The sequence below is a fragment of the Chlorocebus sabaeus genome, chromosome 18, assembly GCF_047675955.1.
Source record: "Chlorocebus sabaeus isolate Y175 chromosome 18, mChlSab1.0.hap1, whole genome shotgun sequence".
Lineage (NCBI taxonomy): Eukaryota > Metazoa > Chordata > Mammalia > Primates > Cercopithecidae > Chlorocebus > Chlorocebus sabaeus.
The window spans coordinates 69,707,303-69,735,123 of NC_132921.1; the positions used below are offsets into that span (position 1 = coordinate 69,707,303).

The 27,821-nt window shown below is 39.1% G+C and overlaps 1 protein-coding gene across 12 annotated transcripts in view; it reads left to right on the forward strand.

The window, feature by feature from the left end:
* The window catches only part of PTPRM (protein tyrosine phosphatase receptor type M), an 834,581-nt gene that overhangs the window by 647,455 nt on the left and 159,305 nt on the right, over nt 1-27,821 (forward strand). For all 12 annotated transcript variants that reach the window (XM_007974623.3, XM_073006465.1, XM_073006464.1 and 9 more), the window contains 2 exons: nt 21,866-22,017; nt 25,653-25,727. In XM_007974623.3, coding sequence (XP_007972814.1) covers nt 21,866-22,017; nt 25,653-25,727 — 227 coding nt within the window. The remainder of the gene's footprint in view (nt 1-21,865; nt 22,018-25,652; nt 25,728-27,821) is intronic.

The following is a 27,821-nucleotide window of genomic DNA, read 5'->3' on the forward strand; positions in this document are numbered from 1 at the left end:
ATTTCTCAGAGGCCAGGGCTATCATCACCCTGCATCCCAAGTACCTAGCCCAATGCTGAGCTCACAGGGGATGCTTGTGCAATGTTGAATGGATTGTTAAAAGAAAAATGTTAGACAAATTAAATTTAACAGAGTTTAATTGAGCAAGGAAAAATGATTAGTGAATCAGGCAGCCCTCAGAATCTAAGAGCAGATTCAAAGAGAGCCAATTCTGCCATGAGGTTGGAGAGAATTTATAGATGGTAAAAGGAAAGTGACACACAGAAAACAAAAGTGAGGTACAACAGCTCCATTGGTTACAGCCTGGCACTTGCCTTATTTGAGCATAGTTTGAACAGTCGTTTGCCTGAGTGGATGAAGTCTGGTGCTGGGTTTGTCTGGGGCTCGGCTATTGTTACAGCACACTCCTAGCTCAGGTTTTCAGTCCGCTGATACTAAATCAAGTTTAGCCTAAACCTTCCTCCTTACATATTTTAATTTTGGCTTACAGGTTTCCCTGTACGTAGTGAACTGTAACCTAAATGGAAGGGTAAACAGACTGTAACCTACCAATGATTGTGATTATGCCAATCACCAAGTTTTGGCCAAAGGTGGCCAACTGCTCAAACTGGGTTCAAGTAAGGCAAACAGCACACTGTAACCAGTTCGTTGTTTCTGTACCTCACTTCAGTTTTCTGTATGTACATCACTTTCCTTTTTCTGTCCATAAATTGTCTTCCACCACGTGGCTGCACTGGAGTCTCTGAGCCTACTTTGGCTTGGGAGACTGCCCAGTTCAAGAATCATTCTTTGCTCAGTTAAACTCCATTAAATTTAATTTCGCTAAAGATTTTCTTTTAACACTGACATAGGTTGTGGTTTGTCCATAAGAACTCAAGGATGCAAGTGTGGAGGTTTTTTCAGGCCAGATTTTGGTTGATTTAACAGAATGAGTACGGGAAAAGGCATCATTCATGGGTATCCAGATATCCAAGAAGAAAGCACAGTGCTGTTTAAAACAGAATTAAACTGTGAGGGAAAGTTTTTGTCTCTTTTTTCCCTCCTATCTGTTGAGTCCTTACCAGGTATAGGAACTGTGCTTTACATGTATTCTCATTTCATCTTCATCAACCCCCTACAAAGTAGATGATGTGCTTTCTCCATCATACATATGAGGAAGCCAAGATTTTAGAAAGTTTCCATCTCTTTCATAAGGAAAGCTGGAACTGACAGAGTATGGGGGCTGGGGACGGGATCTCTTCTGATTGCTATTTACTCATTGAAATAGGTTTTCATCTGAACGGGGACAGAGAGTGGTTAATGGAGGTAGAAGGAGATAAGAGAAAAGGGAAAATCAGTTTTCCTAAAGTGTGATTTCTATCATATTATTCTCCTGCTCAGCAGGACTTTCCTTTTCTACGAATTATGTACCCACTTCTCAGCTTTGCCTCCAAGGCATTCCACAGAATGATACCAGGGTTTCACTATAGGCAGCTTATACCTTACTTAGTTTTCTAAGAAGTTTTTGAATCGGGCATGGTGGTTTGCACCTTTAATCCCAGCTAATCAGAAGGCTGAGGTGGAAGGATTGCAAGCCCAGGAGTTTGAGACCAGTTTGGGCAATATAGTGAGACTGCCATCTGAAAAATGTATAAATAATAGGCTAGTACAATGGCTCACACCTATAATCCCAACACTTTGGGAGGCTGAGGCAGGCAGGCAGATCACTCTGAGGTCAGGAGTTCGAGACCAGCCTGGTCAATATGGCGAAACCCCATCTCTACTAAACATAGAAAAATTAGCCGGGCATGGTGGCACATGCCTGTAGTCCCAGCTACTCAAGAGGCTGAGGCAGGATAATTGCTTGAACCCTGGAGGTGGAGGTTACAGTGAGCCAAGATCACACCACTGCACTCCAGTCTGGGAGACAGAGCGAGACTCCTTCTCAAAAATAAATAAAGAAGGAATAAATAAAAACTGGTTAACTAATTATAAATGAACTGAAATGCGTATTCGTGTGGTAGTAATTCTAAGAGTCAGGAGTTAATTCTTGTGTCTTATCAAAATGAAATGTTAAGGAGGCATCAAGTCAGTGACCTAGAGTTGGATAGATTAACAAGAGGCTTTTCTATTTTCTGTTCATCTAAGTCAACCTCAAATATTACAGATAGTTTTTAAAGAACTATTTATTTTTAAAGGACTAAGAATTATTTTCCAAGAATTATGTCTTCAAGCATCATGAGCATGATGAAATGCCATATGCTCTCATTGTGACAAAGTGAGCGGACAGACCCTTCTGCAGTGCAGCATGCCCATCACCAGCCACCAGCACAATCCAAAGTTACATGATTGAAAAAGAAATTTGCGTCTGATTGAAGATGCTTTGGACTCAGTCTTGCTGTCCCCTCCCCACAGAAGTCTGATCTGTTCAGACTGCTCAAGATAACACTTCACACAGTTTAGGAATTGTGGTTTGTGTCTAATGCCAGTATATGTCAGCTTTCATGACATTTAATATGGTGGGGGGAGTGACAGGTATTTGAGAAATTAAGCAAAACCATAAATTTTCTCTTGGTATGTATAGTATATACAAGGATAGCTTTCAAGTACTTTCTACCTAGTGTTTGTTCTCTCTTAACTCTTTGATGTGAGTGAAAAGCTTCATCCATTGCATGACACAGACTAGGTCATTGTGTTTGAATTCCTTGAGTTGGGGAGAAGTATGGTAGAGTCTTTCTCCTCATTTCAGAAATCAAAAGAAAGTACAGTGCCTGCTTGGTAGGTATTCCCTGAAAGTTGCCAGCACTTTTGGCCAGACAGCTCCCAGATAAGCAGATGGCTTCTTTAATGATGAAACCCCACTTTTCTGCAACACTAATTAGTTAGAGAAAGATAATTTGAAAGTCTGCTGTACATTGCAGGAAATTGTCTTTTGTGTCTGTGTCATTTGCTTCTAAGAATCATGCAACTATCACCTGAGTGGGCTCCGGTTTTCTCTTTTTATTTAAATCATGTGACTCTTCAATCACAAGAAAAGGGGAAAGACAGTCAATGAGGAAAAGGAGAGCCCTCTTTCAGGATGAAACACTCAGTTACAAGTGAAGCTACTTTTCTGTTTTCAAAAATCAGCCTTATTGTTATGTTTTGAACTACACATTTGGAACAGTCTCTTCAGTGGCTTCGTACAGCATGTGCATCTCAATTCGTTTCTCTACAGATCGCCACTGAAATTTGGAAAAACCAGATTGCCTATTTGAAAGTTGGTTCTGACTGTGAGCTTGTCAAGCCAGCCATCCTGGTCAGAATGTGCTGGGAAAAAAAAATGAATAAAAGTAACAGAGACCTGGATTTTTGTTCTGATCTCACACTTGATTCATCTGTGACCCAGGGCAAGTTACATAACCTTTTATATATGATTCCTTATTTGTTACGTGGAATAATATGGTTCATCCCTACCTTACTTATTTGTTGAATAAACCCTTCATCCTGTAGAATTCCCCCACATTCCAAACTTGCTGATGCATTCTTATGGTGTCATTTAACATGTCCCTTGGTTATCTGGACTTCCTGTGAACTGGGGCTAGCACTAGAGGATTGATTGATTCAACTTTCTTGTTTTGGTAAGAATTTTTCATAAGTAGTGTTCTGTACTTCCTCTTACATTACATTAGGAAGCATATAAGGCTGAAATTGATTAGTGAGTTGCAGTTTTCCAACCTCATCCATCCATTATAAAGTTCCACATCAGCCCTTCACTTAATGATTTTTTAAGCTACTGATGATGATTACCTGATCCATTCTTTTGTTAGGGATTTCAAAATGGTGACATCTTAATTCTGTCATTCCTTCTGTATTTATTAAGTGTCTTTCTCTACTCACCTGCTAGGTTACTGTGAAATGCAGTTCATATAGGAAACTCAAGATAAATGTCTGAAGTTTATTTTTGTTATTTACCAATTTCAGAATGAGTTGGTGCCTGAGGACTTTGTAAAATGACCAGTAGTGTCATTATCAACTCAGTAATTTTAACATACACAATATGTTTGAATATTTTAGAGTAATTACTGTTCAGATGTTCACAGTATCTCACCTTTGGCCAGTAGGAGTTCATTCAAGTTGTCTCTTGTAATTTTTTTTAACATAAACCCAAAACTTTGGAGAGCTTCTGGTACAACAGGATATTCTCAGCTCATCTTCTGTATTGTCTGCCCCGTGGCTGGAATCAGCCATTTCTCTAATAAGCCTTCATTTCTTTTACTGGAAAATGGCACTTAGAGACTACAATCTGACCACAAGGGGTGCTCATTGAAGTGGGTCAGCCATTGCTTCTAGGCTCACATCAACCACTTTCACCGTTGATAACCCTGCTGTCTGCTTACCTGACATGCCAGCAGCTAGCTCATCCCCTTTGTCTGTGTTCACTAAGCAGAGAAAGGCCATTGGTAAATAGTGAAATATAAGAGAATATCTTTATGACCTCAGGGTAGGGAAAGTCCTAAAATCATAATAGACATAATTGATACATCTGAGTATATCAAAATTATAAATTTCTGTATACCAAAAGATACCATACACAAAATGTCAAACAAGCTATAGATTAGGAGAAAACATTTCTAATATTTATATGTCAAAGTATCAGTAGCCTAGATGTAATGAATATGTAGACATCAACCAAAAATAACAACCCAATAGAAAAAGGGATATAATATATAAACAGACAACTACAGAACAGGAATATAGGCTGAATAAAATTTGAAAAGATGTGAAGCTTCACATATAATCAAGTATATGCAAATCAATGAATGATAAGATGCCATCTTTTTATCCATCATATTGATGAACATTTCTGTAACAGATAGCAAATGCTGGCAAATGTGTGGGGGAAAAAATGCATCACTTCATTAACATAACACAACTTTGGTGATACTTTTGAGATTTCGTTTTAATTTTTGAAAATCTAATCCCTTCTGTTCCCCATCATTCCCACCTAACCCCCAATATCCCCACACACACATACACACACAGAAATAAATAGCATGTAAAGGCCAAATTATTTGCTTCCTACATTCTTATTAACAAGTAAGAACCTTTTACTACCAGTGTACTCAAGTTCTGCAGTATAGCTAGTTCATCTTGAGGTCTGTATCTGTGAAACAAGAAATTCAGAATCAGGGCTAAAGATCTTTAAAGTGTGATTTTTATATTTTTCCTAGGAGAAAAAGGCATTTTTTACAATAAAGTGACAGTTGTTTAGGATAAGTTAACAAGAAAATGTAGGCCTGTTTTGGGAAGAATTGTTGATTGATAGGTGTTTTAGAAAAGCCAAATAGTTAGTCAAATGACCACAGAAATGCCTATAGGTAACAAAATATTAAAATTCTGAATACTCTTTGATTATATGCCTTGTATGAGTTTCCTGTTGCTGCTGTAAATAAATTCCTACAAACCTAGTGGCTTAAAGCAACATAATTATCTTATAGTTGAGTAGGTTAGAAGTCTGACACAGGTTTTGCTTGGCTAAAGTGAAGGTGTCAGCAGGGCTATGTTCCTTTCTGGGACTGTAAGACAGAATCCATTTCCTGGCCTTTTTTCCACTTCTGGAGACTACCCACATTCCTTGGCTTGTGGCCCCTTCCTCATCTCCAAAGACAGGAAGGGTGGGTTGAATGCTGCTCACACCCATCATTCTGACCTGCTGTTTTGCCTCTTAAGGTGTCATGTGATAACACTGGCCCACTTGGATAATTTAGGATAATCTTCCTTTCTTAAAGTTAACTTATTAGCAACCTCAGTTCCAACCACAACCTTAATTTCATTTTGCCAAGTAATGTACCAGATTGGTGCAAAAGTAATTGCAACTTTTGTCATTACTTTTAATGGCAAAACCACAATTATTATGCACCAACCTAATAAAATATATTCACAGGTTTCAAGATTAGTAGGTAGATGCCTTCAGGAGACCATTCTGCCCAGTGAACGGGATCTGGGTCCTCCAAAGAGGGACGTCCCTTTCTGGGCTATCATTCATGCACCTGAAGCAACCTCTCTTAGTTACTGCTTTCCATGCCAGTTACCAGGGCTCCTTAACAAACAGGAGGTATTTACTCACACATAAATTAATCAACATCTATATTTTTAACTTAGAATAGAAAGGTCTTTTTAAAAAATTTTTCATCCTTTGTGTTTATGAGATTCTTGAATACCTAATTCTGCACATCCAAGGGGTCACTTGGATTTTATAATGTCAGTGCTTACAGTGGGATCCAGAATCTGCAATTTTATCAGGCCCCCATTGTCCTATGTGCAGACGTCAGTGGCTTGCCTTGTTTTTATTAGATAGAGACATTCCAAAATTTTTTTAGTGAGTTTAACAAACATCATCAGGAGGAAAGTGGAGGTAGTGTTCCAATATGACATGCATTAAAAATTCCTCTTTCTCACTTATATCTGTAGTCTGATAGAGGATCAACAGTATACCAATTTAATCTTGCTGCAGAGTGTCATTTTTGAAAGCATTAAATTTCCGGATAATGTGCACATGTGGAATTCAGCAGCATGAGCCAGCTGTGAGTGGGGACCCACTATCACTAATGTCACTTTATTCCCATCTTGCTTGACTATGGATTGTACCAGTTTCATATTTCTTGCACTGTCCCTGGTTCCAGTCCCTCTGGATTCATATTGCCGTGATGTGAGAAATAAAACTAAACAAAATATTACTAAGGATGACAGATACTACATCTATTATTTTTATGGCTGACTTATTTCAGTGTTTTAAAGTCTTCAGTTGGTTTGGGGAATGGCATTAGGTGCTCATGTGAGCTGTGGGTTACTCCCAAGGGGAGGGTGTTTTTTCAGGAGGGATCTATTTGCAGGTGGATCTTGGAGGGCAGAATGCCTCGAACATGCAGGTCTTGCCACAGTGTGTGTTCAGAGGAGCCCACTAAAAACACCGTGGAACTGATCCACATGGGGCACTCCTGGTGCAGGCTCAGGGACTGATAGAAAATGAGGGGGAAAGGAGGAAACAGAGCTCACAAGGTTTTCCTTGGTGGGAACGATATCCAAGGGACTTAGGGAAGGTGCCCCAGCCAGATATGTAATGAGAGACAGTGATGATTAAGTGCATTTCAAGATCGACCCAAAGGGTTTTTTCCAGGGCTGTTATATTGTTATATGAATAATGTTAAACTCAAGTTATGAACGAAGTTGTTTTAAAATATATGTATATGTGTATGTATATATATTTTTTATTCCTCTTTATCACTTAGAAAAAATCAGAAATAGGCTGGGCGCAGTGGCTCACACCTGTAATCCCAGCACTTTGGGAGGCCGAGGTGGGTGGATCACGAGGTCAGGAGATTGAGACCATCCTGGCCAACATGGTGAAACCCCAACTCTACTAAAAAAAAAAAAAAAAAAAAAAAGTAGCCGGGTGTGGTGGCGGGCGCCTGTAGTCCCAGCTACTCGGGAGGCTGAGGCAGGAGAATCGCTTGAACCTGGGAGGTGGAGGTTGCAGTGAGCCGAGATCGCACCACTGCACTCCAGCCTGGTGACACAGGAAGACTCCGTCTCAAAAAGAAAAAGAAAAATTCAGAAATAAAATGTATATACCTATGAAGTGGTTAGGTGTTTTCAACTTCCAAGGTCTTTTTCTTTCAACAACTTGAAAAGTGGTAGACCACAGGATTAAGCCATGAAATGTGTGAGTTGTCACCAAGCCCTGAGCTGGAATCTTCAGGGTCATTAGACATGCATCAGTCAGTGTCCTTCTGTCTGTCTGTCATGCCTCTGTCTTACGCACAATTATGTTTATCATATGTTTTTTATGATCAGGAAATAAGGTATTAAGATTAATCAGACACGCAGAATAAGAACAAACAAATGTTTGGTGAGTGCCTACCACATGCCAGGCACTTTCTACCAGGAGATGTTAGAATAGAAGAGGCATAAAACTCTGCCCTCACCCAGATGGCACGTGATGTTTGCCCAGGAGCATAGTAAAATACCTGTTGGCTAAGAACAAAAACAATGGCTTCCAAGCACATAAGGATAATGCTTACTAACCAGAGATTATTTTGAAATTAGAGTAGGAAAATGTTTCCTTTTGATCCATGGAACACTCTACAGTTAGAAAACTTTAGTATTCATGCCCTCTCCAGAAAACAGCAGGCTCTTTTCTAAATTTTTTAGTTCTGAAAATAAAAATTATTTAACATATAAGGATATTGGGTGTTTTTTTTAATCTCACATGTTGGTTTAACTTATGATTCCTTGAACTTTGTTGCCATAAATAACATCATTATGATTCTTTTGTTTATTATAACTTAATGACTATCATGCCAGACATTTGTGTCATGGTTTTGAAGTGATCATAGATGGTAATACATGTTATTTCAACCTGCTTTAAAAGAAAGCCAATCTTTTCCAAATATTTGATTTTCAACTTTTAAGTTTGAGAAAGACTAATTTTTATTATATTTGTATAATATGACTATTATTATATTATTATATTTGATAATATACTTCAACGTGAAGTACACATGGTTATATAATGCATGTATACACATATGTACCAAGAGATCCTGACAGTTACTTGCTGAAGAGATCCACACAGCTCTTTGCTTCTTTTGCCCTGGTGCAAGTTCATTTGCAGACACCCTTCCTCACCAGTGGCTCATTGTGTGGCGTTGTTACCACTAGGTCATCCGAAATAAAGTCGTAGCCTAAAGCGATATGTGAATAAAATCTGTACCCATTTCTCAATCGGTGAGGTAGGAAGATACATATCCAAGTCCTCCTGTCTGGTTTCTTTTTAGCCTATCAGCCTTTCTGAGAGTCCTTCAGTCTGTCATTTGATCTAATCCCATGGTGTAAAGAGCTGAACTCTACAACAGAGGCCCAACAAAGATAAAAACCCTGGCTTGTCTTAAAAAAAAGGACAAACTTTTTTGTGATAAACGTGTGTCTGTTAACTAGTGAACGAAGAACAGAGAGTGGCGGGGTAGGTAGTGTGCACCATAGTGTGTTGTCTCTGAGTGTGGACTTCTTAAGTGATGATACAGTTAGCGATGTTAGAAGAATACTTTCACCTCGGTCAACAGCTATAAAGTTCAAGCTGGGAACTTTATGGACAGTGTCCAGACATAAGCAACCACAAGTGTAGCTAATGATGCCAATAGATTCCAGATTCCCAGGATCATTTTATCTTAACATAGGAAAACAATGCCAGGTATCTAAAGTTCTCTAGCCATGTGGCCGTGGACAGCTTAGCACCACTGTGCCTCAGTTTCCTTCTCTGGAAGATAGGGATAATAATGGCAGTTTCCTCGTTGGGCTGTTGTTAAGAGTTAAACGAATTAATGAACATAATGTGCCTGGCATGGCTAATCTGAAGTCCTACATAAATTTTTGTAATTATTATTTTCATATTGTATTGCTGTCAACTATTGCAGTGCTAGTTCTTTTGAATTGAAATAATTAAATGTCAGACCACTATGTTTTTTTCTTAAAATTTTACCTTTAAATGCAGCATGAACTGCTAATTCTTACAGATCCATCTTTAATGTGACAACCTCTTATTCATTCTGGTTTATTTAACTGGATCTTGTAATTTGGTATAATATATGCATTGTTTGACTAAACCAATAATAATTTCATCCCTTCTTTAATAAAAAATAAACACTTATTCTTGGTTCCAGCTCCTACTGCAGCCCTTAAGTCTAAGCACACACTTAATTGTAGATGCCAGGACCATAGAGCCATTTACCCTTTTATTCTTAGTCTATGTGTGATTTACCTTTCCATGAGTGTTGCCATCCCTGTAGTTTTGAAAAACACCTTTTCTGTGGCCAACAGTGATCTTCGGCTCAGTGCTAACAAGCGTTTCCCCAGTGACAATTTGTTGACATAACCTAGCATGCCAGGGTCTATCACAGAGGGTAGGGGCAATCAGGCTCTGGGGAACCATGGCCTGTGACCTTGAATGGCACTAGACCAGGACTGTGAGGAGCATCCGTATTGAATCCACTGATACCCATGGCAAACGGGCCTGTCATCCTGCTCCTCTCCCAGTTGCCACTCAGTCTGGTTTCAGAGCGGGAAATTGGAGGAGGAGTGATTTCTTCTTCCTTCCAGCCAGGTGGCAATTTGTTCTCCTAGTCGGCAGCAATTTGTCCTGCAGCTCTCCCATAGGACACATTGCCGAAGACTTCATTCTTCACCGTGGTTTCTTTATTGGCTGTGATTCATACCCATCATAAACATAATAACTTGCCAAGAGGTTTTTCTTCCATTTCCCTTATTTCCATTTCATACTTTAAAAAATTTTTACTCTAGAAAAGAAATATTCAGAAATAGTAGAGTATAATAACCATTCCTTTAATTTGAATTCACCCCGCACATTTCTCTCCTGTCCTACCTTTATTCTACTTTACAGTTTTCGAGCTATGACAATTTTTCTCCCTCCAATTATTTTTCTCAACAGTATTGCAATGTTTAATAAACTGTATTTTTAGAGCAGTTTTCGTTTCACAACATAAATGAGCAGAAAACACGGAGTTCCCATATAGTTCCTGACACCCTCCTGCCAACACACACACACACACACACACACACACACACACACACACACACAGGGTATCCTTATTTATTGTAATCCGTGAGACTGTATTGCCACATCATTATCACCAAAGGCTATAGTTCACATCAGGGTTCATTCTTCATATTGCACCTACTGTGGGTTTTGACAACTCTGTAATGACATGCATCCTTTATTAGAGTATCATATAAATAAGATCACAGCCCAGAACCTCCTCTGTGCTCTGCCCGTTTATCCCTCCCTTTCCGTTAACCTCTGACAATCACTAATCCTTTTACTGTCTCCATCGTCTTGCCTCTTCCAGAGTGTTACATAGTTGGAATAATAAAATATTTGGTCGGTGCAAAAGCAATAGCAGTTTTTGCCATTATGTAGCCTTTCAGATTGACATCTTTCACTTAGTGACACGCGCTTAAGTTTCCTCCATGTGTGTTCATGGCTTGGTAGCTTATTCCTTTGTAACACTGAACAATATTCCATTGTCTAAATGGACCACAGTTTAGCCATTCGCCTATTGAAGGACACCTTGGTTTCTTCCAAATTGTCAGTTATGAATAAAGCTACTATGAACATCTCTATGGAAGTTTTGTGTGAGCACAAGTTTTCAAATCCTTTGGGTAAATAGCAAGGAGCTTAACTGCTGGATCATATGGGAAGAGTATGTTAGTGTCGTAGGAAACTGCCAAACTGTTTTTCTTTTCTTTTTCTTTTTTTTTTTTTTTTTTTTTTTTGAGATGGAGTCTCACTCTGTCACCCAGGGACAGTGCAGTGGCGCGATCTTGACTCACTGCAACGTCCGCCTCCCAGGCTCAAGCCATTCTCCTGCCTCAGCCTTCTAAGTAATAAGTAGCAGAGATAGGGTTTCACCATGTTGGCAATGCTGGTCTCAAACTCCTGACCTCAAATGATCCGCCCACCTTTATAACTCTCCCCACGACCCTATATTGGACAGAACAAAGGAGGACGAACATGGGAATAGAAGATAAAGACAGAAGAGTATATTTGGAAGAAGCGGTCAGGGGGCACCTTGCTCCTAGTGAACAAGGGCCCTGAGCTTTACACAGCCCTCCGTATTTATTAGGCAGAAGAGATAGCAAGGAGCTGGTGGTTGTCAGGTAACTGTAGTCGGCCATTTGGTTCACAGCAGGCTTGTGAGACTGCATTCCTCGAACCATCGTAGATGTCTCAGGAGATAACTTCAAGGCGCCCGACACCAGGAAGTGATGGCAAACCTTTTGGCAACAGGCACATTTTGAGTTTGCCCACATCCTGCATTCATGATAAACAGTTTGCTGTTTGATCGTATAGCCTCCAGTGGAATGCTGAGCTAGTCACAATCCCTTTGCCGGCTCACTACACACCTCGGCCTCCCAGAGTGCTGGGATTATAGGCGTGAGCCACTGTGCCCGGCCCAAACTGTTTTTCAAAGTGGCTATGTCCTTTGCATTCCTGCCAACAATGAATGAGGAGTCTTGTTGCTCCACATTCTTGCCAGCAGTTGGTGATGTCAGTGTTTTTTAGATTTTGGCCTTAAACAGATGTGTAGTGGTATCTTGTTCTGATTTGCATTTTCCTTATAACATATGGTGCAGAGTATCTTTTTATATGCTCAATCGCTATCTGTACGTCTTTGGTGAGGCGTCAGGGTCTCCGGCCCATTTTTACTCGTGTCGTTTGTGTTCTTCTTGTTCAGTTTTAAGAGTTATTTGTACATTATGGATACCAGTCCATTACCAGATATGTATTTACAAATATTTTCTCCAAGTGTGTGGCTTCTCTCTTGACAGTGTCTTTCACAGAGCAGGAATTTTTATTTGAAAGAAGTCTATCTTACCAATTTTTTTTCATGGATCATCCCTTTAATATTTTATCTGAAAAGTCATTGCCCTATCCAAGGTCATCTTGATTTTCTCCTATGTTGTTTTCTGGGAGTTTCTTAGTTTTGCATTTCACATTTAGGTCTATAATCCAGTTTGAGTTAATTTTTGTAAAGGGTGTAAGGCCTGTGTCTAGATTGATTTTTCTGCATGTGGATGTCTAGTTGTTCCACCACCATTCGTCGTCCATTGTAGTACCCTTGCTTCTTTGCCAGTTGATGATATTTATGTAGGTTTCTTTCTGTTCTCTCTCTTCTGTCCCAGTGATCTGTTTGTCTCTTATTTCACCAATACCACCCTGTCTTGATTATTGCAGCTTTATAGTAAGTCTGGAAGTCAGGTAGTATCAATCTTCCAACTTTTTTCTAATCAGTATTGTGTCAGCTATTCTGGGTCTTTTGCCTCTCCATATAGAACCAGTTTGTTATTAACCCTAAATAAGTTTCTAGAATTTTGATTAGGATTGCACTGAATATATAGATCGATTTGGGAAAAATTGACATGTGGACAATATTAAATCTTCCATTTACTTAGTTCTTTGATTTCTTTCATCAGAATTTTACAGTTTTCCTCATAGAGTTTTTGTATATATTTGTTACATTTATGCCTAATTATTTCACTTTTGGAGATGCTAATGTAAATGGTATTATGTTTTTAATATGAAATTACAATTGCTCATTGCTGGTATATATGAAAGTATTGACTTTTGTATATTAACCTTGTATCCTGCAATCTTGCTACTTTTGCTTGTTAGTACTAGGAGCTTATTTTGTTGGTTCTTTCAGATTTTTTACACAATCATGTCATCTGTGAACAAAGACTGTTTGATTCATTCCTTCTTAACCTGTTGATGTTTTGTTTCATTTTCTTGTCTTATGTCATTAGTTAACTGAGACTTCCAAGAAAATATTGAAAAGTATTGGTGAGAGAGGACATTCTTGCCTTGATCCTGATATTTGTGGGAAATCTTTTATTTTTGCAACATTAAGTATAATGTTAGCTATAGCGTTTTAGTATATCTTTTTTTTAATCAAGTTGAGGGGGGTTCCCCTCTATTCCTACTTTGCTGAAAGCATTTATCACGACTAGGTATTGGATTTTGTCAAATCTTTTTCTCCATCTATTAATATGACCATCTGACTTTTCTTCCATAGCCTGTCAATGTGATGGATTGCATTTTTTCAGTTTCAGATGTTGAACCAGCCTCCCTTACCTGAAATATATTCTACTTGGTCATGGTGTATAATTATTTTTAGAAGTTGTTGGATTCAGTTTGCTATACTGTGTTGAAGATTTTTGCATCAGTTTTCATGAGAAATTATGGTTTGCAGCTTTCTATTTTTGTAATGTCTTTGGTTTTGGTATTAGGGAAATGCTGGCCTTTTAGAATGAGCTAGGAAGTATTCTCTATGTTCTGGGAGACATGGTAGAGAACTGGTATGATTGCCTTAAATATTTGGTAGAATTTAACAGTGAAACCATCTGAGCCTGGTGCTTCATGTTTTGATAAGTTATTAATTATTCAGTCAACTTTTTAATAGCTAGAGGCCTAGTGAGATTGTCTGTTTCTTCTTGTGTGAGTTTTGGCAGATTACACCTTTCAAGGAACTGCTCTATTTCAACCAGGTCATCAAATTTGTAGGTATAGACTTGTTCATAATATTCTTTGTTATCCTTTTAACGTCTGTGGGATCTGTAATAATGTCGCCTCTTTCATTTCTAATATGAGTAATCTGTATCTTCTTCTTTTTTTTTTTTTTTAGCCTGGCTAGAGGTGCATCAATTTTACTAATCTTTCCACAGGTTTTTGGTTTTGTTAATTATTTTTTCTATTGATTTCCTGTTTCTGTTTCATTGATTTCTGCACTGATTTTTTTTTTGTTTTCTTCTGCCTTCTTTAGATTTAATTTTATCTTTTTTTTTAGATTCCTTAGGTGAGAGCTTAGATTACTGGTTTTAGATGTTTCTTTTTGTCTAATATATGCATTCAGTGCTACAAATTTCACTCTAAGCACCTCTTTTGCTACATACCACAAATTTTGATAAGTTGTATTTTAATTTTCATTTAGTTCAAAATATTTTTAAAATTTCTCTTGAGATTTCTTTTTTGACCTATGTGTTATTTAAAATGCACCTTTTATCTTCCAAGTATTAGGGATTTTTCCAGCCATTTTCATGTTACTGATTTCTAATTTAATTCCATTGTGGTCTAACAGCAGACGTTGTATGATTTCTGTTCTTTTTAATTTGTTAAGCTTTGTTTAATGGCTCATGATGCGGTCTATCTGGTGAATGTACCCTGCAAGCTTGAATATAATGTGTATTCTGCTGCTGGCAGATGAAGGATTCTTAAGTTGTCAGTAATATCCAGTTGATTGATGGGTGCTCTTGAATTCAACCATGTCCTTACTGTTTTTCTGCCTGCTGAGCTGTCCATTACTGACAGAAGGGCTGAAGTCTCCAACTATAGATGTGGATTCATCTATTTCTCGTTGCAATTCTATCACCTTTTGCCTCATATATTTTGACACTATGTTATAGGTGCATACACGTTAAAAAATTTTATGTCTTCTTGGAGAATTGACCCTTTTATCCTTGTGTAATGCTTTTCTTTATCCCTGGCAATTGTTTTTGCTCTAAAGTCTGCTCTGTCTGAATTTAATGTAGCTTATTCCAGCTTTCATTTGATTAGTGTTAGCATAGTACATTTTTCTCCATCTATGTGTCTTTATATTTAAATACATTTATTGTAGATCATATGTAGTTGAATTGTGTGTTTTAATCTGATAATCTGCCTTTTCATTGGTTTATTTATTTTATTTTTTTGAGATGGGGTCTCACTATGTTGCCAAAGCTAGAGTGAATTGGTGCAATCTTGGATCACTGCAACCTCTGCCTCCTGAGCTCAAGCAATCCTCCCAGCTCAGCATCTCAAGTCCTTGGGACTATAAGCATGCACCACCATGCCTGTTTAATTTTTGTATTTTTGGTAGAGACAGGGTTTCACCATGTTGCCCAGGGTGATCTGGAACCCCTGAGCTCAAGCAATCCACCTGTCTCTGCTTCCCAAAGTGCTGGGATTATAGGCATGAGCCACCTAGTGCATAGCCTAACTGGTATATTTAGACTACTGACATTTAAATGATTATTGATAACGTTGGATATCTTTTTTTTTTTATTACTGTTCTCTATTTGTTGCTCTTATTCTTTCTTTGTTCCTGTTTCTCCCACTCTTTTACTGCCTTTTTTGGTTTTAATGGAGCATTTTATATTATCCCATTTTGTCTTCTTTATTAGTTTAATGTTTTGTTACTTTTTTCAGTGGTTGCCCTAGGGTTCACATCTGTTTACAACTAGTTCAAGTCTACTTTCAAATAAAACTGTACCACTTCACAGGTAGTCAAAGTTCTTATAATAGCAAAGTATTCCATTTTCCTCTCCTGTTCCTTATCACTGTTACCCATTTCACTTATCTATAGCTGTAATCATCAGATACTTTGTTGCTATTATTATTTTGAACAAACTTCTTTCTGCTATATCAATTAAGAATTTTAAAAAATCTTTTATTTTACTTTTACTAATTCCTTCTCTCATGTTCTTCCTTTTTCTTTGTAGATCCAAGTTTCTGATCTATTATTTTTCTTCTCTCTGAAGAACTTTTTAATATTTTGTACAAGGCAGCAGGTCTACTGGCAACAGATTCCCTCATTATTTTTTTTTTGAGACAGAGTTTTGCTTATGTTGCCCAGACTGCAGTGCAATGACGTGATCTCAGCTCACCGCAACCACCGCCTCCCGGAGCAATTCTCCTGCCTCAGCCTCCTGAGTAGCTGAGATTACAAGCATGCACCACCATGTCTGGTTAACTGTATTTTTAGTAGAGATGGAGTTTCACCACATTGGCCAGGCTGGTCTTGCACTTCTGACTTCAAGTTATCTGCCCACCTCGGCCTCCCAAAGTGCTAGATTACAGGCGTGAGCCACCGTGCCCGGCCCAGATTCCCTCAATTTTTATCTGAGAAAGTCTTTATTTTTCCTTCACTGTTAAGGGATAAATTCACAGGATACGGAATTCTATATTGGTGGCTTTTTCCTTCAACATATTGAATATTTCACTTCACTTTGTTCTTGTTTGAATGCTTTCTGAGGAGAAGTCCAATGTAATTCTTATCCTTCCTCCTCTAGAAGTCAAATGCTTTCCCTCCCCTCCTTGTATTTTTTTAAGACTTTGTTTTTGATTGTTTGCAATTTGAATATGATATTACTAGGTGTCGATTTTTTGGCATGTATCCAGTTTTCTGTTTTCTCAGCTTCCTGGATCTGTGGTTTGGTAAAATTAGAAATCAGTAATAGAAAAATAACTGGAAAACTCCAAAATGTTTGGAAGATAAATGGCATGCTTTAAACATTAGTTTGAGGAAATAGTTATTATTGCTTCAAATATTTCTTCTGTTCCTCCCTCTCTCCTCCTTCTTGTATTCCCATTACATGTAAGTTGCACCTTTTGTAGTTGTCCCATGGTTTTGGGATATTCTGATGTTTTGTGTGGTTTTGTTCTGCTTTTTGTTTGTTTGTCTTTTTTCTCTTGCTTTTCAGTTTTTACTGAGATAATCTTCAAGCACAGAGATTCTTTTCTCCACCATTTCCAGTCTGCTAATGAACTATCACAGGCATTTTCATTTCTGTTACTGTGTTTTTTGTCTCTAGCATTTCTTTTTTGGTTTTCTTAGAATTTCTGTCTCTCTGCTTATGTTACCTATCTGTTCTTGCATGCTGCCTACTTTATTCGGTAGACATTAGCGCTCTTAGCATACTAATCGTCGTCGTTTTAAATTCCCACTCTGTGAATTCCAACACCTCTGCCATATCAGAGTCTGGTTCTGTTGTTTGCTGTGTCTCTTCACACTGTTTTGTGGTTGTCTTCGTGAAGCTACACATGATGTATTGAGTAACAGGATCTGTGGTAAGTAGGCCTTTAGTAAAATGGTGTAAGGTGTTGGGGGAAGGGGGGCGCTCTACAGTCATAGGATTGGTCTTAGTCTGTAGTGAACCTGTGCCCCTGGACTGTGGACTTTACAAATACTTCTCAGTATCCCTCACTCCCACCGTTAGTTGGAATAGTATGGCTAACGTGGGTTGGAGTTGTATTTCTTCCCCCAGGTCAGTTAGGCTCTGACAAAACTCTGGCAGGTTAGGTGCTGGTAAACATAGCTTCTCTTAAGAGCAGGCTTTGTTAAGAGCGGAATAAACGTGCTGACTAGTATTTCAAAGTGTCCGCTTTCCACTGCTTCTTGCTGGCGGCCTGAGGGAATTTGTCTCAAATCTCTGTGAAAACCTGGTAGGGTTCCTGGAGGTAAAACTCACAAAAAATGTGTGGGCCCCCTTGAAACTTATTCCCCCGGGGTTTTTACCTCTGAGACATGTCCACACTGAGCTCCAGCAGTTTGTCAGCTACAGTTTAGGTTTTCCTGGCCAGGTTCTGGCTCTCACAGAGGTTTCTGCTCATGAAGTTCAGCTCCAGTAAGTTGTGATTGTCTGTATTTACCTTGTGTTCTCTCCAATCTGAGGGGCAGTGGTTTGTCCTGTGACCTCAGGTCTCCAACACATCTAAGAAAATTTGTTAATTTTCAGTTTTTTCAGCTTTGACTTACTGTTAGGAAAAAGTTTTGACTTCCAAGCTCCTTTCAGGCCAGACTAGAAACCACCAAGTCCTTTCTGTAATTTTTTTGTGGCCTGTTTATAGACATTGGTAAGAACCTTTAATTTTTTTTAATTACTAAGGGCCTTTGAGATTCATGCAGTGCAGGTTTGGATATTGGAAATTAAAATATTTTAGGCAAACCATTTGTTGTAAATCAAAATGGAAAGTAAATTTACTTGTGTCCTTACATAAGATTGCAAAGAAAATTGTTTCAACTGTAGTTTTCCTACGTAAAAGACTTCATTTCATTAAGTTCACAAAGCTGATAGTGTTCCAGGTTTTCACTTGAAAAAAGTAGCATCTGAAACACGAGGCTCAAAACAAGGAGAAAGAAAAAGAGAGAAACAAACTGTTATTTATCCACAGTCCTAACTGAGTCTCTTTCTTGATGTAACCCTTTTCAGTCATCTGTAGTTACGGACAAGGGCATTTGACCTGTACAGGCATACGTTGATTTATTGTGCTTCACTTTATGGCTCTTTTACGTATATTGTATTTTTTATAAATTGAAAGTTTGTGGCAGCCCGCATGGAGCAGGTCTGTCAGCATCATTTTCCCTACCGCACGTGCTCACTTTCTGTCCCTGTGTCAACAGCTTTGTGTAAAGCATTGGCTAGGCACTAGTAAACTTTTTCGAAGCATATTGAATTTGGGGGTGGCAGATGATGCAAGTTTGAAAACAATTTGGTGGCCAGGCATGGTGGCTCACGCCTATAATCCCAGCACTTTGGGAGGCCGAGGCAAGAGTCAAGCACTGAGGTCGGGAGTTTGAGACCAGCCTGGCCAACATGGCGAAACCCCACCTCTACTAAAAATAAAAAAAAAAAAAAAAATACAAAAAAATTAGCTGAGTGTGGTGGCTCACACCTGTAGTCCCAACTACTTGTTAGGCTGAGGCATGAGAATCACTTGAACTTGGGAGGCGGAGACTACAGTCAGTCAAGATCGTGCCACTGCATTCCAGCCTGGGATGACAAAATGAGACTGTCTCAACAAAAATTTAAAAATTAAAATTAAAAATTAAAGCAATTTGGTGATAATTATATTGTAAGTTGTAACTTCCTTCAATTCCAATACAATGGCATTTCCAAAGTGCTATTATTGGTGAAAAACAAAACTGCCCACAAACATGCTTTATTTGGGCTATGTAGTGATTTATTTTTAAATTTGAATTATTTGACAACACGTGAAAATTAAGAGTTGATATAAAGTCTGGTCTAGTTTCTCCTGAAACTTGAAATGACTTGGACCTGCTTGGGGCATCAGTGTGCAGGAGCTGAGTTACTGTTCCCCTCCAGCTCTCCACAACCCCTTACTGTCTTACACGGGCTTCCTCCACTTACATTACTTGCCTGGTCCCAGGGAGACATTCATGTTTGTGACATCTGCTGAAAGTAAAAAGGTGTCTAATGTGTAGGGTTAATGCATGAAGGCTTGCAGAAGACATTGAGAACTGGGTTTAGAAGGTGGTTCACAGACATACAGTATGTCCTGTGGATATGAGCTTAAAGTTGCTGTGTCTGCCTGGACCTTTGTTTGATTTGAGCATGCTCTCACAGTCTTTACGGGCTTCTTTTGTGCTTAAAGATCAGCAATGAAGTGATTAGTGTGACATCACTGAAATTAGTTTATGCATGTGGAGGATTAGAAGGGAGAAAGATTTTTCCCAGTACAAGCATAGCTTTTATTGGCACATATGTCCCTCCCAGCCACCCACACAAGAAGCACAGTACCTGTCATTTCCTAACCTTTAGGATTAGAGGAATTCAAGCAAGAAAAGGCAAAGAGAAAAACCTAGTAAAGTTCACAATGCTTCTTTTTATAGGCAGAACAAAAAAGAGTATTGAGGCAATTACTGGCATAAATCAATCCAAAGCAATTCAAAGAAATTCAAGCAAAAAGAAGGCATTTTGCCTGAATTATGGAGCTAATTCTCTCAGTCCTCCACTTGAGTGTTCCTGAGGAGACCTGGCCTGAGAATGTTTTTCCAGTAATCTGGTAGATTCAGAAGTGAAGAGAAAATGTATTATTGTAAGTGCGGCTATGGAGTCGGAGTCCGGTGCTGCCTCTGTCCAGAACATGTGTTGAGAACATCCAGGCTCAAGTAGCATGGCTAGCTTGGAGGAGAGAGGCTCTAGAAGGGATGATCATGATCCCCACGAGGCAAGAGAGGGGGGTGTCAGTGCCCAGAGGAGTCACGCTGGCTCACCCTTCAAAATCTTTGTAACTTTAACACTGTCAGAGATGTTATACGTGATTTTCATTTTTTCTGTTTAAAAATGTATCTTTTTTCCAACAACTTTTAGCAATAAAAAGGCAACTTATTAATGAAACCCTTCTGCCTTCAAAGTATGAAATTAAAATATTATTGTAACTACAGGCAAGAAAGCATTTGGATTATGTGTCATTTAGAAATGATGATAAAGATTATCCATATGGTCTTATGTTGTCAGTGCCTTACATTGCATTAGCAGTCACCTAATATGGGTGTGATTTTGATTGCGTGGCTCTTTTTAAATTCTGTATCCTAGGTCAGTCAGTGTCAAGATGAGTTACTAGAAGGAGGTGCGGTTTTCTTTCGTAGACGCTGTTAGGTGCTTGGGCACAATTAGAATATTTTAGAGCATAGTATTTTTGGTATTATGGTGCTGTGGGTGTTCTTAAACATTCTCACTATATACCTTCTCCTTAAGCATCTCTAATTCTAATCTTGTCTGTCTTGGGTACATAAAACAATGTCTGGTAGCAAGATCTATAAAAATTTGTGTTATCTGTTTATTTGTGTTAGTTTCCCTTAAGGGCTTCTGGCTTTTATACAGGTGTCAGTAATTTTAGATGTTGAGTTTTCGGTGGTCAGTGAGCAGGATGCAGAGGCCAGGATTAACCTATGTCTCCAAAAGAATTCGAAATCTCTCTGCCTTTTTTTCATTCTCTTCCACTGAAAGAGGGAACAACGAAGTCTCATTCCTGCTGAACGTTCCAGGGAACCCAGCAACACGACATTTTTTAACCTTCTGCTCTGTGGGGGTTGACAGAGCTTGATGGGAACTAATCTGGGTTCATTTGGGATTTGGGACAGGGTAACAGCCTTTTGAGAATTCAGTACCTTCCCTTCGATCCTCCTGTGGCCTGAGCTCTCTGAGCTTTGTAGGCTCTGTGTCAGGTTCTGCTCCCTGTATGCACATACTCCAGTTATACATTCTTGACTCCTCACCCTAGTTCTGTTCCTTAGTTTTAACAATGTGCCTTTGAGATTCATCTGTTATTTCATGTTTGCTTGGAAAATATTTACTCAGGGGAGTCTTCTCTTTGACACTGTATATGGTGATGTTGACAATGATTTCATAAAAACTTAGTAACTCTAGGAGTGTAACAATTAGCAGATTATGATTGTGTTGTACTAGAATCATGGGTCATTTTAATCTAGATTATAGTAGGAGACACAATGTTTTAGGCTGTGGCATTTTATCTCTCTGGTGGTTTGGGGTTTTTTGTTTTGTTTTGTTTTTTGAGGATAGACAGTAGCTATCTTTCATCTCTGTCTGCAGCATGGCAGAACGCTTGCTACAAATAAGGCACCGTACATCCATCTCTGAATGAATAGGATTAATTCCGTAGATGTTATTCCTGAACATCTGTCCGTATACATGCCAAAGCTCCGTATCCCATTCAAATGCATGCCTACATAATTGAATTCTTTATCCTAAGGAAACTGGCCAAGAAGCGGAAAGAGACCATGAGCAGCACCCGACAGGAGATGACCGTGATGGTGAACTCCATGGACAAGAGCTATGCCGAGCAGGGCACAAACTGCGACGAGGCTTTCTCATTCATGGACACGCACAATCTGAATGGGAGATGTAAGTGCATATCTTTCTTGGCTTTTAGTAATCTCCTTGGTTTTGCAAGATTCCAGGTGGTACTAAGGGATTTCAAAAAAAAAAAAATCTTCCTGAAGAATTTTTATGCCATATTGGTTTCTCCAGTCGTTTTCAGTGATCCTTGGTGCCACGGGTCGCTTCACAGAGATGTTCTGAAGGTGATAGGACCAGATCAGAGAGTCCAGAAAACCACAGTGAAGTTTCTGTAAAGATTTAGAGAGCAGTGGCACGAGGCTTTCCTTCTTTTGAGGAAGAAGACACCTGCTTCTCATCACCCTTGTTGTTGTTTAGATCCCATTTGTAAACTCTCCAGCTGTGGAATGACACACGGGAAGCCTGTTATAAAAACAGTTCATCAAATGGCAGTAGCAAGTTGATTGTTTATTTGTTTGGCTGACAGGTTCTGCCTTTATTATAGGGCTGTTAGTGGCAATTAATTAATTAAACTCTATTTCAGCTTCACAAGTCTTATACTTCACACCAGGTGTGTAAACCAACCTCAGCTACTGCCTTCCCATACCTGTGATCCAGGTAGAAGGCATTATTTTAGGAAACTAGCAATTAGATTGATTATATCAAGCACAAAAGGAGTAGTTGCTTTGTCCCTGGTAATCTTCTTGGAGACCAGAGGGAGGCTCCTCACTCTGTGGTTTAGGGCACACTTTGGCGAGCTCAAGGTCGGGGGTTTCTTTACTGTGTGAAATCTGTGCCTCAGGCCTGAGCTGCATAACCAGGATTCTGGTCAGCATGGGGATGGAATTAAAGTGTAGCTATTCCTGTTACCAAAAAATGGTCATAATATTCATAAAGGCTGGTGGGCCTTGTGGCCGTGAGGGGTCACAGAAGTGGCATTTGGGGTGGGGCGACTGGGAGCAGTTTGGACAGTGTGGGCTCATGTCCTGATACCCACTGTGGTCGGTGTGGTACTGCAGCTCCCCTCCACTCCTCTTCCAGATCACAGTGTGGTCAACGCACGTGCCTGTCCCTGGGCTTTGTGTTTCTCCTACACACTGCTAATTCAGTCTCCAAATTCAGTCTCATATTTTTCTGCTTGTGGTGGCTGCAGTTGTCCCACTTTATCCTCCCACATCAGTTTGTACTACACACACACACGACCCAGTGGAGCACGCACAGGTGCTGCTTTGGCACCAGTGGGCAGGGCAGCACCCTTGCTTTCATCCTTGGCCTTCTTTCTTTACTCTTTCCTGTCATTTTCAGTGCAGGCAGTAGAAGCTGTGGGGTCTCAGTGTACCCAAGCTCCTTCCCATTTTTTCGTAGAATTCTCTCTGCTTTTTTGTAGCAGATATTATATGTTTCATTTAAAAATACATATGTATAATTTATTCAACTGCCATAAGAAAGCAGCCTATAATGTTTTTGTTGTGGGCTGGAACTGGAGAAGCCCTTTTGACCACACACGGGATTAGAGTGTTTGTAGTAGCAGGTGTTCCTTGAAAGGGACCACACAGATACGTTCTCATTTTCCAGTATAACCCATTAATGTTCCAAATCTTCTGTTTCACGGTAAAATTCCTCAAGAATCAATTTACTTGGAATCACTCACCCCAAAAGCAAGAATCTTCTTTAGTTGTTCTAGGTGTTTGAAGTTTGAACAGCAGAGAATATTCACTTCTGGACAGGAAGTTTAATTTGGCAGTTACGTTTTTGAAAGTGAATGTATGTGTGGAAATCCAAAAATGTTCACGTGCAGAGGACTGCTACAGAGGCCAATGGAGCTTCCACAGCTGATTGGCTATTAGACGTTATTTTTTGCCTCCCTTCAATAAAGCCAACAGAAGGAACACAGCAGTAGACTTTCCATTTTCCTCCCACTCTAAGCAATAAGATCTCATCAGTTCTCATCTGTCAGGAGCAACCCTAGAGGTAGATATCGTAATACTCTTAACGTCTTTGAAATAAGACAGTAGTTTCTGGGGAGGAAAACTTCCGGAAAGATGTTCCTTAGACCCCCAGGCTGCCAGCACCACACCTATGACAAGTATGGGTATGGATGAGATCTTTCGGGGTTGGGAGAAAGTGCTGGAAGTTGTGAAGTGAGCAGTTTTTAGAAATGAGACAAGGGGAAAAATGAAATAGGAGAATTTAAAAATAAGCATGACCACAGTTTTGAGAGTGGGGATTAATCTCTCCAGCAAAGCGAGTATGAGTTGCACTGTCTGCTTTAATATGCTGTAAAAGGGGAGAATAGATACAGACAGTGGAAATGGGTTCAATTTTTATGCTAGAAGATGAAAGTATTTTTAAAATATTTTAACCGGAAGGTGAAAATAAACACAGTTATTTTATATCTGCTGTGCACATCTTTACCAACCACATAAAAATGTCTGCAGGTAATAAAAAGGCTTTATTCTCACTGACCCTGGCATATTTTATTAATACTCATTTTTTTCATTCTTATTTTCATCCATTGTGCTCTTTTTCCAGGCTTCTTACCATAAACATGCATTATAAGTATGATACATTTCTATTTTGTAAAAATACCTGTAAAATGGCAGGCAGCCTGAGTTCTGGTCCTTGTTCTGTCATGTACTGATTCTACACTTTAAAAATATAAGCACAGGTAAATGCACTGTCCTAAATGGACTGCTCCCGGAGAGTTAAAATATATTAATATGTCATCAGAATAATTACCCAGTATGCACAGGGATTTGGTCATGCTTCCCATAAATATAATGGTAAATTGTGTTTTAGTGTCCTGATCAGGAGCTCAGCATCAAATAGATCATGTAACTACATCCGAGGAGTTACGATTTAGACTTCAGTTTAACCACCTTGAGCAACTTTCAAGTCTTTATACTTTAATGAAATTAAACTGTTTTAAAAACACTAATCAGTTAATACATTTGAAGAGGATTTTTTTTTTACTTAAAAAAACATTTATTCTACCAAGGCTCTGTCAGCCATGAAGAGAGTTTTAAAATGTCTCTTAAAAATAGGAAATATCCATTTTTAATGAAATCAGATAAATTGGATGGGATTGACTGTCCTGCTTGATAAAAGGGAGGAAGAGGAGGTGCAATAATTCAGTCTTGAATGTTTCAGAGGAATATTTTAAAGAAAAGCATTTTTGTAAGGATTTAAAAGACTAAGGAACACGCATGGAGCACCACCTTTATTTTTCATAAAGCATTGTGGAGTGTTCTCTGCATATCCAAATATGAGCAAGGAGAGGATTTAGCAAACTACGGGAACATTGACATTGGAAGAGTCTCCAAAAGCCATGTGCAGACACATTCTTCTACTTTTACTTGTAAAATTCAGCTTGGCCTGAGAGCAGATTTCTATAAGCAAAGGGCACAAGTCAAAACAGAAGTCTGATGAATTTCTCTATCCAAAATGGTGGCCGTGGTTGTGGGCTTTCTCTTTATTTGTGGGGTAAGAAAAGTCTTTAAGTTGCAAAAGGTTGCTTGTCTTCTAAAGGACAAGTAAGTACTGAGAAACATCTGGGAATGATGATATTTCCCACATAGACATCGGTGAGTCCCGGAGTCACCCTAGCTAGCATGGAGTCACCATGGGTGGTCTCAGAGCATTGTGTGTTCAGAGTATGTTACCTGTCTGCTGCCCCTGACCAGCCTCTCTTTTGTTTACAGCTGTGTCTTCACCATCGTCCTTCACAATGAAAACAAATACACTGAGCACATCGGTGCCTAATTCCTATTACCCAGGTAACAGATTTTTCCATTGTCTCCTCTCTGCTCTCTCCTCAGCAGTCAGATTCACTCCGCCCTCTCTCTGCTATCCCTGGTGCTTGAGGGGCTTACTGTGTTTGAGATGTTGTAACCCAATGCTTTTCTACAGCTTTCTATGCGGAAAACAGGGGTGGGCATTCATCAATCATTTACTGTTCTTTCTCTTTTTACTTTCTCTGCATTGACCTGCTTACGGTGTATGACAGACCCATTTGTGCCAACTGCAATTTTAGGTGAGAACATTTCCCTTTACCACAGTTTATTGCAGGAGTAATTTAGAAAGTCAGTGACCACTCTGTAGGAGATTGGAGTTTTAATTCTGTATAATGCAGTGATTATAAGCACTACATGGGGGAGGTGGGTGGCCTGGGTCATGGAGTTAAAGGAAGAAAAGACTTCTCTAAATAGTCACCATTAATGAGGGGTTTGCTGCATGTGTTTTGGGGATGATACCAACAGCTTCGAATGAACACTCTCAGCTCCAGTATTCTCCCTTTCTGTGTTCAGAATTTAAAGTTAGGTCTGATCCCAGGGGAAAAAAACAAGGTGTCACCACTCAGCTGTGTACTTTCCAAGAGCTGAATTCTGTCTAGTGTGATAGTCATAAAAGTGAAAATAGCTTCTCATTATTTTCACTTATTGCTAAGCACTGAAAACTTCAATTTTAAAAATAGCATTTTCCTGATTATGCCAAATGTTATGCAGAAAGATGATCACAATGGAATTTTGGCCCCTCCTCATCCTCAGTGCCACTCAGGGTGCCCGCCCCCCAACCAGCTTCCAAAGTGTCTGTCACACAGTGGAATTTCAAAGGAGCTGATGATCTGAACAGCAAAATGACAAGATGGCACTTATAATCATACGGTTTATTATGTGTCAGATGCCACTAGGAGTGAACTAAGATGTTAACCCGGTGGGGCAGAATGCATTTAAAGTATGAAATATTCCCAGCAGGGGGTTACAGAAAAAAATCCCGTTTGTCCAATATAAGAAGGGTGAGGAGAAAAATGGCATTACCTGGCTGTGATAACCAAACAAGCATGAGCTGCTGTTGCATTTGAGACGCATAAATAACCCGAGTGTATCACGGCTGTGTTCTCTTTCTACTACTAACCTTTCCGAAAAGGAGCACAACAAAAACGACTTCAAGGTATATAACAATTCATTGTAGCAAGAGTTCCATCCTCAATTGTTCGACTTCTCCTTCCTAATTCACTTGACAAGGGTTTATATCTTTGCAACATAATTTTTTCCCCCTCTGCTTCTCTTTTCTCTAAGTTGTTACGATTTTTGTATAGAAGGTAATTTTTATTTTCCTAATGGTGTTCTGTGAGCTTAAGTAAGTTTGTTGCCTATGGAAAAAATGAATTAAGACGTTTAAGAATGGATATAAAACAGAGTTTTTAAATTTGGCATCATTCTGAGGGCTAACAAAGCCCACTAAACCCTCCCCACACACACACTTTTAATACCAATTAAAAGGGAAAGAAAACTGCATTTTATTCCTTTCGTAAGTGAGGGGCACAGGCTCATCTTAGGCACCAGAACAATGTAAGCTACATGCAAATGGCATTTGCAGAATCTTTTGATAGGCGAAGATTTGCGATTTCTTTATGTGCTGTGGCATTCATTCTGAGGTTCCTCTAGTAGATTTTCTGACCTTGGGGGAGCTGTGAGTGGGGAGGACTAAGATGTGCATTGTCAGAAGGAAGAAAATGTTCAGATTTCACAGCAGGATTAAGATAAGCTTATTAAGCAAATATCATTCTTTAAAGTCGCTGCTTTGTTATTATGAACATTAATTACATCTTTTAAAGTTGATTAGGTTTCTTTACTGAAAGGGAATCACTTGGACAGACAATTCAAGTAGCAAAAATGAGGCGCATTGTAAAAAATAAGTCACCCAGATAGACCAATAACTGTTATCATGTATAGCTTATATAGATACCAAATGGCGGTACTTGGGAACTGCATTCCTTACATGTTACTTGTGCAAATGTGAATCTACATACTGAGTAATAAGGATTGGTGAGGTTAGCACTTGAAACCAAGGAAGAATATAAGATATAT